The sequence below is a fragment of the Narcine bancroftii genome, chromosome 12, assembly GCF_036971445.1.
Source record: "Narcine bancroftii isolate sNarBan1 chromosome 12, sNarBan1.hap1, whole genome shotgun sequence".
Taxonomy (NCBI): Eukaryota; Metazoa; Chordata; class Chondrichthyes; order Torpediniformes; family Narcinidae; genus Narcine; species Narcine bancroftii.
The window spans coordinates 10,615,433-10,629,942 of NC_091480.1; the positions used below are offsets into that span (position 1 = coordinate 10,615,433).

The window sequence follows — 14,510 nt, forward strand, 5'->3', positions numbered from 1 at the left end:
ACAATGTTACATGCACCTCAATTTGGGTAAACTTAATGAGCCTTCTTTGTTTAGACTTTCCACCCCCACTGGGTAGAAATTTTTTTTTTGGGGGGGGGAAAAAAGAGCTAATCTATTGCAAAGGAATTATTCTCGTAAACAATGTTGCCTTGTCATCTATTCCAGGAGGATCGCCTCCGCCGTGGTGATGATCTTAGACTTCAGATGGCCTTGGAGGAGAGTCGCAGAAATTCAGCTGTGTTAGTGGGCAGCACAGCTCCGAAGAAGAAAAAGGTGAGCATAGTACTGTCTACACCTGAGTGTAACACAGAAGCCATTAATGAGCCACTGTGAAGCAATAGGAAATTCAACAGAATGTTATTTACACATAAGGTGGTAAAAATTTGGAATTTTATACCATTAATATGTAACTGAGGAAATTAACGTAAACACCTTGAAAGATAGCGTCCAATCCAGGCAAGAAAGGAGTAGAAGGAATTGTTAAAAATGGTTGGGCACTTCTATGAGTTTGTCTTGAAATTGGTGGGAAAATGTAAAGGTGGCAATGTTGGGTGAAGGAATAGATCCTGGGAAGTTTGGCCTGCAAAAAAAAAAAATTAGAATTCCTCAGGCAAGACTGGTTTGCAATCTTATTTCAATAATTATAATTCCATAGTTAGTGAAGAATGAATACAGATCTTAATTACTTAGCAATTGCAGAACGTAATCTACTTCAGATGTTTCATTGATTTGTTTTTAATCTCATCTAGCAGCTGGGTTAAGGTACTGATTTTCCATAGGGTGCTGGGACACTTTCATATCAATGTATACTTATTAAATTCTTCATATTTGTTATCCTGATAGGAGAGGTGAAAATCAGAAGCTGAAGACCATTTTTTTCTATAGAAAAGAGTACAGTTGACTTTCCATGATTTCCCCCATCCTTCCCAATATGATAAGGCATTTGAAAATTTAGCGTAATGGGTAACGGTGGAAGGTTGTTTTTCGGACTGGAGGGCAACTATTGGGGTGCCACAGGGTTCAGTGCTGAGCCCATTTCTGTTTGTCACGATTAAGACGAAAACTTGATCAGCAAGGATGAAGTGATACTAAAGTGTGAAAAAATAGTTGTTAAAGATTGCAGCAGGATCTAGATCAGGTGGACAGAGGAATGGTTGATGGAATTTAATTCAAAGAACTGTGAGGTGTTGCATTTTTGGAGATGTAACAGAGGTAGGATGAATACAGTGAATGGTAGGGATATGCAAAGTGTTGTAGACCAATGGGATCTAGGAATATAGGTACATAGATCCTTGAAATTGGTGTCACAGATTGGATGGTCAAAAAAAGCTTTCAACAGTTTGGCGTTTATCAGTCAGGATATAGAAGTTGGGAGGTCATGTTACAGTTGAATAAGACATTGGCGAGGTCCCATTTGGTGTACAGGTGCTCCTCTTGCGTGGCTTGACTTGTGATTTTTCAAAGTTACGATGACACGCTGCCTCTATATTTTATGATTAATTTTTTTTCAGTGTCGGTATTCTTTTTGACTTACAAATTTTCCACTTATGATGGGTTTATCGGAACATAACTCTATCGTAAGTAGAGGAGCGCTTGTATTATGTTCAGTTTTGGTTACCATGCTATAGGAATGGTGTTGGAAAGTTGGAGAGGTTGATGTGAAGATTTATGAGGATTTTTAAAAATTTACAACACGATAAAAGCTGATTCCAGACATTAGAACCCATGCCGCCCAAATACCCAATGAATCAACAACATTTTGGAGGATGGGAGAAAACCACTTCGCGAAAACCCGTGCAGACATGGGGAGAACATGCAAACTCCTTACAGGCAGCACTGGATTTAAACATGGGTTACTGACACTGTAATAGCATCGTGCTAACTGCTATGCTCCTGTGCTACCCTATTGCCAGGACTGGGGAGGGAGGGGTCTCCCTGAGCTATAAGAGAGGTTGAACAGGCTAAGGCAGGATGATAAGGGGTAATCTCATAGAGGTAAACAAAATCATGAGAGAATAGATTGGCTGAGTCTTTGGCCCAGAGAAGGGCAATTGCTAACATGAGGATATGGGTTGAAGGTTGGGGGGGGGTGGAGGGAGGGAGAGATTTAACAGGAGCCTGAGGGGTCACTTTTTTTACATAAGATGGGCATATGGAATGGGCTGCCAGTGGAGGTGGTTGAGGCAGGTACTATTGCAATTTTTTGGGAAACATTGGATAAAGCATGAATAGGATAGATTTAGAAGGATGTGGGCCAAACACAAGCAGGAAGGACATTTTGTCGGCAAGTTGGGCCGACAGGCCTGCTTCCAAACTATATAACTCTGCAAATATAATTGCGAGAGATTGTCCTACCCTGTCTTTCAGAGGACTAGAATATGAAAATATCAGCTAATGATCTGATTACCATTCATAAATCAATTGTTTTGGGGGTCTTAAAGGCAAAAGTAAGTAGAATTGTAGAAAAATAACCACATTGGCATTCTTTTATTTTATGTATAATCCTTAATTTGGAATTGTAAAATCTGTAAACTACTTTCAATGATGCTTCAGCCTGATTATACAAGAGAATGGAGATACACAGGAGACTGAAGATGCTAGAATCTGATGCTGAAAACAATCTGCTGAAGGAACTCAGTGGATCAACAACATCAGTGGAAGAAGAAGAAGAGTGATGTTTTGGGACAAAACCGAGAAGAAAAGTCTGTGTGAAGAAGACAGGGTGGCAGTGGTAGGACAGGGGGCCACGTGAGATTTGTGAAGCGTGATAGAGTGAAGTAGTAGACTGGCAAATGCCAGACAAAACAAAACAATGGGGGGGGGGGAGGTAGATTGGTCTTACAGGATGAAGTGGTGATTAACAGACAAAGAAAAGACTGCCAGTGCAGGAATCTGATGAGAAGAGAAGATAACAATATGGTATAAAAAGAGACCAGACAGAATCAAAGTGGTGGTGAGGTGGGAGAAAATGGAAGAATAAGAATCCATTGGGGAAATGAAGGTAACTGCAACCCCATATAATAAGCACACAATTTTCTAATTCCAGATAATAAGTATCTTCTCTCTCTTCTGTATGATGTGCTCTTGCCCTTTCCCCTCCCCTTTAATTGTTAATTGTTCCCCAACCCCCCCCCCCCCCGCACTTCAATTCCATTGGTTCTCTTTATACCACCAATGTCACTTCTAAAATTCCAACACAGGTAGCTTTTGTTTTCTAATCATCCACTCCACCCTGTATGCTCATCTTCATCCACCTTACCCCTTTATTTTTTCTTGGCTCTCTCTCCCTTTGGCATATGCCAGTCTGCTGCCTCTGTCCTTCTCTTGCTGGTTCAGCAATCCCACATGGGCCCTTGTCTTACCCCTCCCATCTTGTCCTCTTTCCATTGGCTTCTCTTCTCCATATCCCAATCCTGATGAAGGGTTTCGCCTGAAATGTCAAGCATCCTTTTTCTCCCATTAATGCTGCCCAGCCTGTGAGTTCCTTCAGCAGACTGTGTTGAATGAGCATCATTTTATTTCCTTGCTCTATTTTTGTCGGCTAACTTTTAACCTTACTAATAACAGGCATCCATGGTCACTCTCACGGATCCTTTGCCTGCTGCAACATCAAATAAAAATGGACTCTGGGAAATATCTGTACGACCTGTTCTAATAGAAAAACCTGACCCCTGGGGAGGAGCAGGTAGCCCAGCAGCTTCTGATCCATGGCAATCACTTGGTAAGTAATACATTAAGTGAAGATGGAATTTGTGTTTGATTGGTGTGCAAACATCACAGTGGTTTATTCGAAAATTGCTTAATGATATAAATTTGCAAAATTAAACTTTAACTCTACTGTATTACTTTGTTCAAATTATTGAGTACAGTAAAAGCCCTGGTAACCGAAATTCAAGCAACCAGTAGCTTCAAGCAAGCGGGGCAGGGTGGTGGGGAGGGGGTGGGGGTGGAAATATTCAAGAAAAATAAAAAAATGGAGAGAGAGAGAGATTTTTAAAAAAATGCAAATTTAAAAGTAAATGTTCTCTGAAGTAGCACAAAAACCCTTGGTGAAGATGGGAGCAAATATTCAGCCAGCAGAGGGCCATGGTCGTTTGAATAAAGTTGTATTTGAATAAAATGGTTGATGCTGTCGCCATTGGGGTGACTCTCTTAAAGGGTCTCCTTATCACTGCTTAGTAAGAGTCGCTCCGGTCTGAGATTTTATCTGAAAACTTGGGGGAGTGGAAGTTAATTATCTATAATGTTATTGTTTTTCTTTCGGACGGCCCCCCCCATTAAGGTGGAGGAACCTGTAGATGCAGTGATACTTAAATATTTTCAAAGAATGTGGTTGAAAATGAAATAAAATTTTTCAGGTTTATATATTCATGCAAATTAAGTTTGTTCAGTGTAAGTACCATATAGCATTTTTGTCTTTTAAACTGTTTATTCTTAATGCAGGTGTATTAGTTAAGCATTGTAAGTCTCAAGCAACTGGAAAGTACACTTATCCATCATCAACCAATCCCCATAGCTGCTAGATACCAGAGGTTTTGCTTTATTTTGGTTTGCATTGTAAAGAAATTGTACGATGTCAGATTAACTACAATTTAATAAATAAAATAGAAACTAATTTCTGAACATTTTACATAAAAATGTTAAATCATTTAGAGTACAGGTTAAAACACGATTAACCCAAATGTAACAAAAGACTACTTGGTGATCAGAATTCATTTTCAAAGCAGTGCATAACCAATTCAGTCTGGAATGTCATATTTGATGACCTACTGTTTACTATTACTGCATATCTTGACATTGGAAATAGATACTCAAGTCCTACTTTTAAGTCATGCTTTGAGTTGCCAGATGGAATGCTAGAAGGCTGGTAACTTATTTCAAATATATGCTTATAATCAAGGGGAGAAAGACTTGAATTGTGCTGAATTATCTTGCTGCAATATACAAACATGCTGGAAAAATTCAGCCCTTACCTGACAAAGGGCCCAGGCCCAAGTGTTGGTTCTCCTTTACTTCCTATAGACCTGCTGCAAGACCTGCTGAGTTTCTCCATCATACTTGAGTATTGCAACATCTGTCGACTTTAACTGAATTATCTTGCTCTCATTTGAATTATGCTTTAAAATAAATGCACTCTTCAGATGACAACATCTTCATCCTTTTTGGTTCCAGATGCAAAACCAACTGCTGCTATTGATCCTTGGGGTGCTTCTGCTTCATCTGCCCCACAAACACTTGCCAAAGGTGTAAATCCATGGACTTCTCAAACCACCTCTGCTGGTGCAACATCTTCAGCTGATCCCTGGGGACCAGATCCTTCAGTTAATTCTATTTCTGGTGAGCATTTTGAAAGGCATAATGTTGGAATCAATTAAAGGTGGTCTTTGTATTTGCCTCACTTCAGTTCCAAAATGCAACTCATGCTGAATTGAGCAGTTTCTATTACCCATTGTATACCAAATTCATTCTGTCCAAAATTATTTATCTCTTCATTAAAACTATATGAAATTAAAACATCAGTCTGATTGTGAAGGGAAAAATTGCTGCATTATATTGCATAGAAAGGTTTTTTTCCACAAAATAATATTCGCTTCCATTTACAGCAGGTCTTCACTTAATGTTGTTGAATTAACATTTTTGGACAATACTACTTTAAGTGACATTAAACAAAACAAATTTTAGGTCACAGTAAAATATTGTGGGTTTTTTTTCTTGTCAATGTTACAACAAAATGATGTTATTCAAGGACTTACTATATATTCTGGTTTTCAAATACAAATTTATTTAAAATTTTAAATTCTTAAATTTTAAATGTAGACATACAGCATGGTAACAGACCCTTTTAGCCCACAGGCCCATGACACCCAATTACACCCCCTACAACCCCTGGAATGTTTTGAAGGGTGAGAGGAAACTGGACCTCCTGGGGAAAACATGGGGAGAATGTACAAACTCCTTGCAGACAGTGTGGGACTTGAACCCTGGCCCTGATCGTTGGAGCTGTAACATTGTTGCTCTAACTGCTACGCTTTCTGTGCCGGTTGTTATTCTAATCTTATGATTCACTGCGTTTTTTTTTCCCTTTCTGTACTTCCTTTCCAATCTTCTTTACAGGGAGTACAGCTTTTGATCCCTTCAGCACATTAAATGGAACAGCAAAGGATGATTTTGCTGATTTTGAGGAGCTTCGAGCTTCATCAAAAAAGCCAGGTAATAAAACGTTCATTTGTTAATTTTATCACCAAATTACTCCTGTTAACTGAATGTTTAATCCTACAAGATTGCTTTATTATGTGAGAGTTCAACTGATGGTATGACATTCAGGAAAACCTGCATCTAATTTGTTATGAAAACAGAAATCGCTGGAAGCTATGGAAAAATAAACCTTTGGTGTTTTCAGACATTTTCTTTCCCTTTTTAATCAAATTTTAGAAATTTGTTGTGTTTTTTTCAATTTAAACATTTTGCTCTCTTAGTAAACACTAAACATGTACCACAGATTACAGTTGATCAGAATACCCTGCATTTGGTATTAATCACTGTTCAAACTCCCGGGGTATGTATAAGTTTGCAAAAACATAGTAAACAGGAGCAGGAAAGGCCGCTTGAACCTTTAAGCTAAGTCCAAATCATGGCTAATCTCCCCTCACATTATTTTCCTGCACAATCCCACTATTGCATAATTCCCTTAATATCCAGAGGTTTTATTAATTTCCAATTTTAATGAGATCAATGACTGAGCCTGCAAACCCACTGGGATAGAGAATTCACCACACTACGTAATGTTCCCTCATCTAAGTCCTATTAGATCTTTGCTTTTTCTAAAACTAACTCCTGGTTCTATACACTGTTTGAAAGAAACATGCAAACCATAGAACCTTGTAATTTTTAAAAATGTTTCAATGATGGCTTTTTCTAAACATTAAAGAATATAGTGTAAACTTTTTACAGCAAATGTGCCAACCCTAACCCCTTCTACTGAACTTTCACCCTACTTCCCATATGGTAAATATATACTATTTATTTAAGGATATTAAAACTGTACACAATATTCCAGTTACATTCACACCAAAGCCAATATAATTGTAGTAATACTTTTTCTATACTTCACAATGCATAATCTTTAGTAATAAACAGGCACTCTGATGTTTTGTGCACCAAATTTGATAACATGCACATTTTACTAGGCACATTAAGTAGACTATATCTCCTTGAAACACACCAAGGAGACAAAGATATATTGCTGTTGTTTGGGGCCTGAGCTCGTCTTCAAGGAATAAGCAGAGTGAACCAGAAGCAGGAAATCTTAGAAGGTCTCAGAATTCAAGGGTGGCGCTGTTGTGGTCTGGCACCCTGACCTCAATCTGGCCAAAGCTAGGTGACAACACTCAGACACCTTTTATTTCCTCCTCCAACAGGACTCCACCAAAATTCATCAAACCACTGTATCACGCACCATTTTTGAGCTCATCACTTCCGCTCACCTCCCTGGCACAGCCTCCAACTTTATTGTTTTCCAACCCTGCACCAAATGTTTCTACCTCCTACCAAACATCAACAAACCCAATTGTCCCAGCATACCCATCATGTCCGTGTGCTCTTGCCCCACCAGATTAGTCTCCAGTTACCTCATTTTTGTTTTATACCCCTTGGTCCAGCCCATCCCCATCTACACCCAGAACACTTCACACGCTCTCCATCACCTCCCTGAACTTGATCGCATCATGTTTACTAGGATATCCAATCCATCCCTCATACTGAAGGCCTCAAAGCCCTTTGATTCTTTCTGGACAATAGACCCAACAAGTCCCCCTCCACCACCACCCTCTTCGGGCTGCAGAACTTGTCCTTGCCTCCAATAATTTCTCATTTGACTCATCCCACTTTCTCCAGATTAAAGGGGTAGGCATGGATCCCGCTGTGCCTGCCTTTTGTTGGCTAAGTGGAGCAATCCATACTTCGTCTTTACAGGCAAGGCCCCTCAACTGTTCCTCTGCTAATCGATGACTACTTTAATGGTGCCTCATACACCCTTGACACCACACTAGTTGACCATCCACTTTGCTGCCAACTTCCACCCAACCTCAAATTTACTTGGTCCATTTCTAGCAACATTCTCCTTTTCCTCGTTCTTTCTGTCTCCTTCTCAGGAGACAAACTTTCACCAGACCCACCAACTCCCATGGCTACCTTGACTACACCTCTGCCCAGCCTGTCCCCTATAAAGATTCCATTCCATTTTCTCAATGTCTCCGTCGCATCAGCAGCCAAGATGAGGATATCTATGCCAGATTATCAGAGGTGTCCTCCTTTATTCAAACAATGTGGCTTTCCCTCTACCACCATCAACTTGGCACTTACCTGCATATCCTCCATTACCCACCCATCTGCCCTGGCCCCCTCACACAAGAACAAGATTTTATCACCCCACCAGCCTCCACATTCAACACATCCTCCTCCACCATTTCCCCCAACTACTACATGACCCCACCAATAGACCACCACATATTCCCCTCTTTGCTTTCCACAGGGACTGCTCCCTACCTCCCTTGTCCCCTTCTTCCTCCCAACCAATCATCCCCTTGGGACCTACCCCTGTGACCGCAGAAGATGCTCCACTTGCGCCACACCTCTTCCCTCAGCACCATTCTGAGTTCCAAATGGTCCTTCCAAGAGGAGCAACATTTCGCTTGTGAATCTGCCAGAAGTCAGCTTCAGCGTCCTGTGCTCCTTTTGTGGTCTCCTTTATATTGGAGAGTCTGAACGTAGAATAGGAGATTGCTTCGCTTCGTTGAGCATATCAAGTCCACTGCAATAGTGGATCTCCCAGTGGCCACCCATTTCAATTCCCCATCCCATTTCAATTCCCCATCTCATTTCAATTCCCCATCCCATTTCAATTCCCCATCCCATTTCAATTCCCCATCCCATTTCAATTCCCCATCCCATTTCAATTCCCCATCCCATTTCAATTCCCCATCCCATTTCAATTCCCCATCCCATTTCAATTCCCCATCCCATTTCAATTCCCCATCTTATTTCAATTCCCCATCCCATTTCAATTCCCCATCCCATTTCAATTCCCCATCCCATTTCAATTCCCCATCCCATTTCAATTCCCCATCCCATTTCAATTCCCCATCCCATTTCAATTCCCCATCCCATTTCAATTCCCCATCCCATTTCAATTCCCCATCCCATTTCAATTCCCCATCCCATTTCAATTCCCCATCCCATTTCAATTCCCCATCCCATTTCAATTCCCCATCCCATTTCAATTCCCCATCCCATTTCAATTCCCCATCCCATTTCAATTCCCCATCCCATTTCCTTACTGACATGCCTGTTCATGGAATCTGAGTAAATTCACTAATTTGATCTAATGGGATGATTTGTATTAACAATAGGATAATGCAAATGTTGTCACTTGTAAAGTAATCACAATAGTTTGAATACTAGAGCTCTACTGTGATAATGACTGGATGATTTGATAATGTTGAATAAGTGTTTTTAGAAAGTTGGACCCCTGTTCCTCATTTATATTGAACTTTGTTGGCATATTATAAGATGCCAATAATGGAAGATTGGGATAGAAAATTAAACAGACAGGCAGTTTGAAGCTCAGCCTCTCCCTTGTAAACCATAGAATGCTACAGGACAGAAAACAGGCCTTCTAATCTGTGCCGGCCATTGACGCTCCACACGTAGTTGATCACTGATCCTCTTGTGGACTGAACATAAGTATTCTGCATAGCATTCACCCAATTTGCATTGGGTTTTCATATTCTATTGTAACCACAGTGAGTACCATATGCAGTTTATTGAATAGGAAGTAATACAAAAAAAGTCACTGCTTAGTCTGGAAGGAATATTTGGTTCCTTGAACTGTGGGAAAGAGAAGGTAAAAAGATGGGTGTGGAATAATTTCCACAGGGAGGTGTGTGAAAGGGGATATTGGTGGAAGTGGAGGAGTGGAGCAGGATTTGCAAAAGAAATAATTCATCCAGAATGTTTAAAAGGGAACATAAAATGTGCCTGATGGTGGCATTGTGTGGAAATGTTGTAAATTATAAAGGATGATTAATAAGATTGGGAGCTGATGGGATAGAAGGCCAAGATATGGGGGCCCCTATTCTTGTTTTGGGTAGGTGGATAGAAATATGTAGATATGCAAGAAATAGAAACAGTGGTTTATTTAACCAGTGGGTATTATTAGTATTTGGTAACTATTTCTTGAATTATCTAAAAAAAAAATTGATCAAATTTTGCTCCAGGTGAGATTGATGTGTTGGGAGGAAGTGCTTCAGTTAGCCCAGATCTCCTTGACAGTCAACTCGGTTCAGCACCAGTGAAACAGACTACAGCTCGGAAAACACCCGAATCCTTTCTGGGCCCTAATGCAGCTTTAGTGAATCTGGATTCTCTGGTGTCCAAGCCTATTCAGCCTTCCAATGTATCTAATCCTTTTCTGGCTTCAGGTATGAATTTCAGATGTTTCTCTTTGAAATTGAGCTCATCTCTGCATTGCATTTAAAAGTACAATCATTTGATTTTTGTAAGAATGTTGTGATCAAATTTGCTATGGCAGGACTTGCAACTAGTTTTCTTTCTAAAAGATGAAATTCATTGAATATATGTTACAAGGTAGATTGGGGTTTTAATACCAGCATTCCACCATATTCCAGGCTGATTCTAAAACTAATCTAAGTGGTGACTTTCCCCAGGTCCATCGTGGATTTACAGTAGTTACTTGTATTTTCCTCAAGATAATTATATTAAGAAATAATGGCTCAAATTTGTATGGAAATGTTGGCAGTGCCTTGTATAACTGCAAACATTTTCTTCTTCAACTCTGCAACTTCAGGATTTCTGCTCAAAATGCCAAGTCCTAAGTTTTGGATAGTAGTTTCACCAATTGCAGTCTGATTCCACATATATTGACGTCCACACTAGTTCTCTACCATGTGTTGGAGAATCCACTTGAACAACTCCTGCCTCGTGTTTGAATGCCAGAGTGTTTGACAGTGGGGTATAGCTTAACCAGCTGTCATTTTTCATCTGTTTTATGGGTAAGGCTTATTCTGACCCTCCATGTGGTGACATTTATGTCATGGAAGGCCCTGTCGCTGCAGAGGGCTCATTGCGATTGATGGAGCTGGCTTCTCTCTACAAGTTCCCACTTGGGGAACTGCATAATGTAAGTCTGAACTTTATTCATCAGTCAGCAGCAAGGCTGTAAATGCTGGGCCATTGTTAATTAACTAAGATGGATTAATCTGATATATTTGGTTTAAAGCAGTTTAGGAAATTAGTTCTAGCATTTTAGTAAATTTGTAGTTACTGTGGTTTTCAACTCAGTTGAATTGTACTGGTATGGAACCGGTAACACAAGAAATATGAAGGAGATATAATGAGAAAGAAATAGCTTTCTGCAGCTTTCGTTCCCCAACTAATTTGTATACATTACACACTGCCACTCTTCTTTCTTTATATTGTGACTCATAGGAAAGGAATCTTTTTATTTATTGATGCATTTGTAAGGTCAGTCTTTTCTATTTTTCATCTAGAACTGAGTAGCTTGCAGGGGTATTTTGAGAGTGTTTTGGAAGCCATTCCATTGATTGCTTGCTTTGTTATTTCAAAACATTATTTGAGAGTTGGTTATAATCCCTGAATGGTATTATCCCAAGTAGCTCTTACAACAAAGCTGATGTGTCACCATTACTAATTTTATAGTCCAGATTTATTTAATCTAAATGATTCCTTCAGATTCCAGGTTTAATATTATTATTATTGTCTATACATTATCCCAGTTTATAAAAAAATTTCAACATGTTCATGAAAATTAAATAGCAATTAGCTCCATTGCATGTGTTCTTGGCCCTGCTAACATGTGAAAGACCTATAAATCATAATTTCAGGGAAGCAGCTGAGGTGAGTGTGCTTTAAAAAGAGAGCAGAGAAGGGAGTTGGGACATTTTGAACATGGGGCCATTAACGTAGGAGGGAATGACGAGGAGAGCAGTGAGTGCAGGGAAGTTTCTGAGGTGAGTGCTTTAAAAAGAGCGCAGAGGGCAACTGAGGGGTTAAACAGAGTGCTCATTTGTGGGAGTTTAATTGTCAGAGATAGTTAAGAAGCCCTATGGGAATCCTGTGATGATTAATAAGGGGATTGAATTCAGGAGTAGAGAAGTCATGTTCCAACTCTAGAAATCTCTGGTAAGACCACAATTAAAGTATTGTGTTCAGTTCTGGTCACCTCATTATAGAAATAATGTGGAAGCAATGGAGAGGGGGGTGCAGAGGAGATTTATTAGGTTGTTGCCTATATTGGGGAAACAAGTCTTATGAGACAAGGTGAGCAGAGCTGGGACTTTTCTCTTTGCAGTGTAGAAAGATAAGCAGAGACTTGATAAAGGGCGACAAGATTATGCGAGACATAGGTAGGGTGGACAACCAGCACCTGTTTCCCAGGGCAGGGTCAGCCTGAGGGCGTACAAAGTTAAAGGAGGGAAGTTTAGGAGAGACATTAGGGGTAAGTTTTTTTTAAACTCAGTTGTGAGTGCTTGGAATGCCTTGCTGGGGATGGTGGTGGAGGCTGAAGCTTTGGGAGAATTTAAGAAATTCTTAGACACACAAAGATGAAAGAAAAATAGAGGGTTATGGGATTGGGGGGGGGTTTAATACTTTTTTTTAAGGATTGGCACAATATCGAGGGCCGAAGGCGCTGCATTGTCCTATGTTTTAATTTACCAAGTATCTTCTATTTAACTGATTGAATTAATTATATTTCCACTCTTGGGATAGTTATCAATGTCCCACTAATTTACAGTTCAAAGGATTATTAATATTGATTCTGCATCATATTGTAATGTAGTAGACATATGCCATTATTACTGCACCCTTGTTTCCATTTCAGCTGAAGTATCTATTTTTCTTTTTGCCACTGCTGTTCAAACATCTTTTGAGGCTTCTCAACTTTTAAGCATTTCATGTTGTTCTTTCTCTACTTTCAGTTGGACTGTTTACTAGTTTGAAGTCTGTCTCAGGGAATGTGACGATTCTTAGATGTTCTTTGAAATGCCAAACCAGGCAATCAAGATTCAATTTATTGCATTTACTCCATCAATATGGTTGACTATCAAAACATGTTCCAAAATGTCCTGGCTAGCTTCTCAGTTTAAGGCACGATACTGTAAATAATTGTTTTACAAATGGTGCCTTTAACCCACAAACAAGAAGAACCACGTTACAAAAAAAGAGCGTGTGATGTATGCAGATATGTCCTGTGTTTTTTCTTGGTCCAACATTGTTTTAAATGGCTACTGTTTTTAAAAATGTAACCAAAGTGTTTATTTTCTTGTGATTATTATTTTACCTGCACTTTTTTATGATGTTCCACTCACGAACAGCACCACGGGTGATGTTCCACTCACGAACAGCACCACGGGTGATGTTCCACTCACGAACAGCACCACGGGTGATGTTCCACTCACGAACAGCACCACGGGTGATGTTCCACTCACGAACAGCACCACGGGTGATGTTCCACTCACGAACAGCACCACGGGTGATGTTCCACTCACGAACAGCACCACGGGTGATGTTCCACTCACGAACAGCACCACGGGTGATGTTCCACTCACGAACAGCACCACGGGTGATGTTCCACTCACGAACAGCACCACGGGTGATGTTCCACTCACGAACAGCACCACGGGTGATGTTCCACTCACGAACAGCACCACGGGTGATGTTCCACTCACGAACAGCACCACGGGTGATGTTCCACTCACGAACAGCACCACGGGTGATGTTCCACACACGAACAGCACCACGGGTGATGTTCCACTCACGAACAGCACCACGGGTGATGTTCCACTCACGAACAGCACCACGGGTGATGTTCCACTCACGAACAGCACCACGGGTGATGTTCCACTCACGAACAGCACCACGGGTGATGTTCCACTCACGAACAGCACCACGGGTGATGTTCCACTCACGAACAGCACCACGGGTGATGTTCCACTCACGAACAGCACCACGGGTGATGTTCCACTCACGAACAGCACCACGGGTGATGTTCCACTCACGAACAGCACCACGGGTGATGTTCCACTCACGAACAGCACCACGGGTGATGTTCCACTCACGAACAGCACCACGGGTGATGTTCCACTCACGAACAGCACCACGGGTGATGTTCCACTCACGAACAGCACCACGGGTGATGTTCCACTCACGAACAGCACCACGGGTGATGTTCCACTCACGAACAGCACCACGGGTGATGTTCCACTCACGAACAGCACCACGGGTGATGTTCCACTCACGAACACCATTACAGGGGCACACAGAAAGTATCACTGCTCTTCAAATCAAGTCGAGGGATATTCTTTATCTCCTTACAGTGCCTTAATGAAAAGATGACTCCACTCTATCAGTAGCGCACGCAACGGCCGAGATTCTAGTTTGCCACAGGCTTTTTGTTTCCTTCATCAATCAAT

General features: G+C 40.8%; 1 protein-coding gene across 8 annotated transcripts in view; it reads left to right on the forward strand.

Annotated features, from left to right (window-relative positions):
* The window catches only part of epn2 (epsin 2), a 74,053-nt gene that overhangs the window by 41,321 nt on the left and 18,222 nt on the right, over positions 1-14,510 (forward strand). For 7 of the 8 annotated variants that reach the window (XM_069906517.1, XM_069906519.1, XM_069906520.1 and 4 more), the window contains exons 4-8: positions 166-273; positions 3,568-3,721; positions 5,173-5,337; positions 6,115-6,210; positions 10,275-10,478. In XM_069906517.1, coding sequence (XP_069762618.1) covers positions 166-273; positions 3,568-3,721; positions 5,173-5,337; positions 6,115-6,210; positions 10,275-10,478 — 727 coding nt within the window. Of the gene's footprint in view, positions 1-165; positions 274-3,567; positions 3,722-5,172; positions 5,338-6,114; positions 6,211-10,274; positions 10,479-11,074; positions 11,198-14,510 lie in introns of all 8 variants that reach the window. The other variant, XR_011347449.1, reaches the window with a different exon arrangement.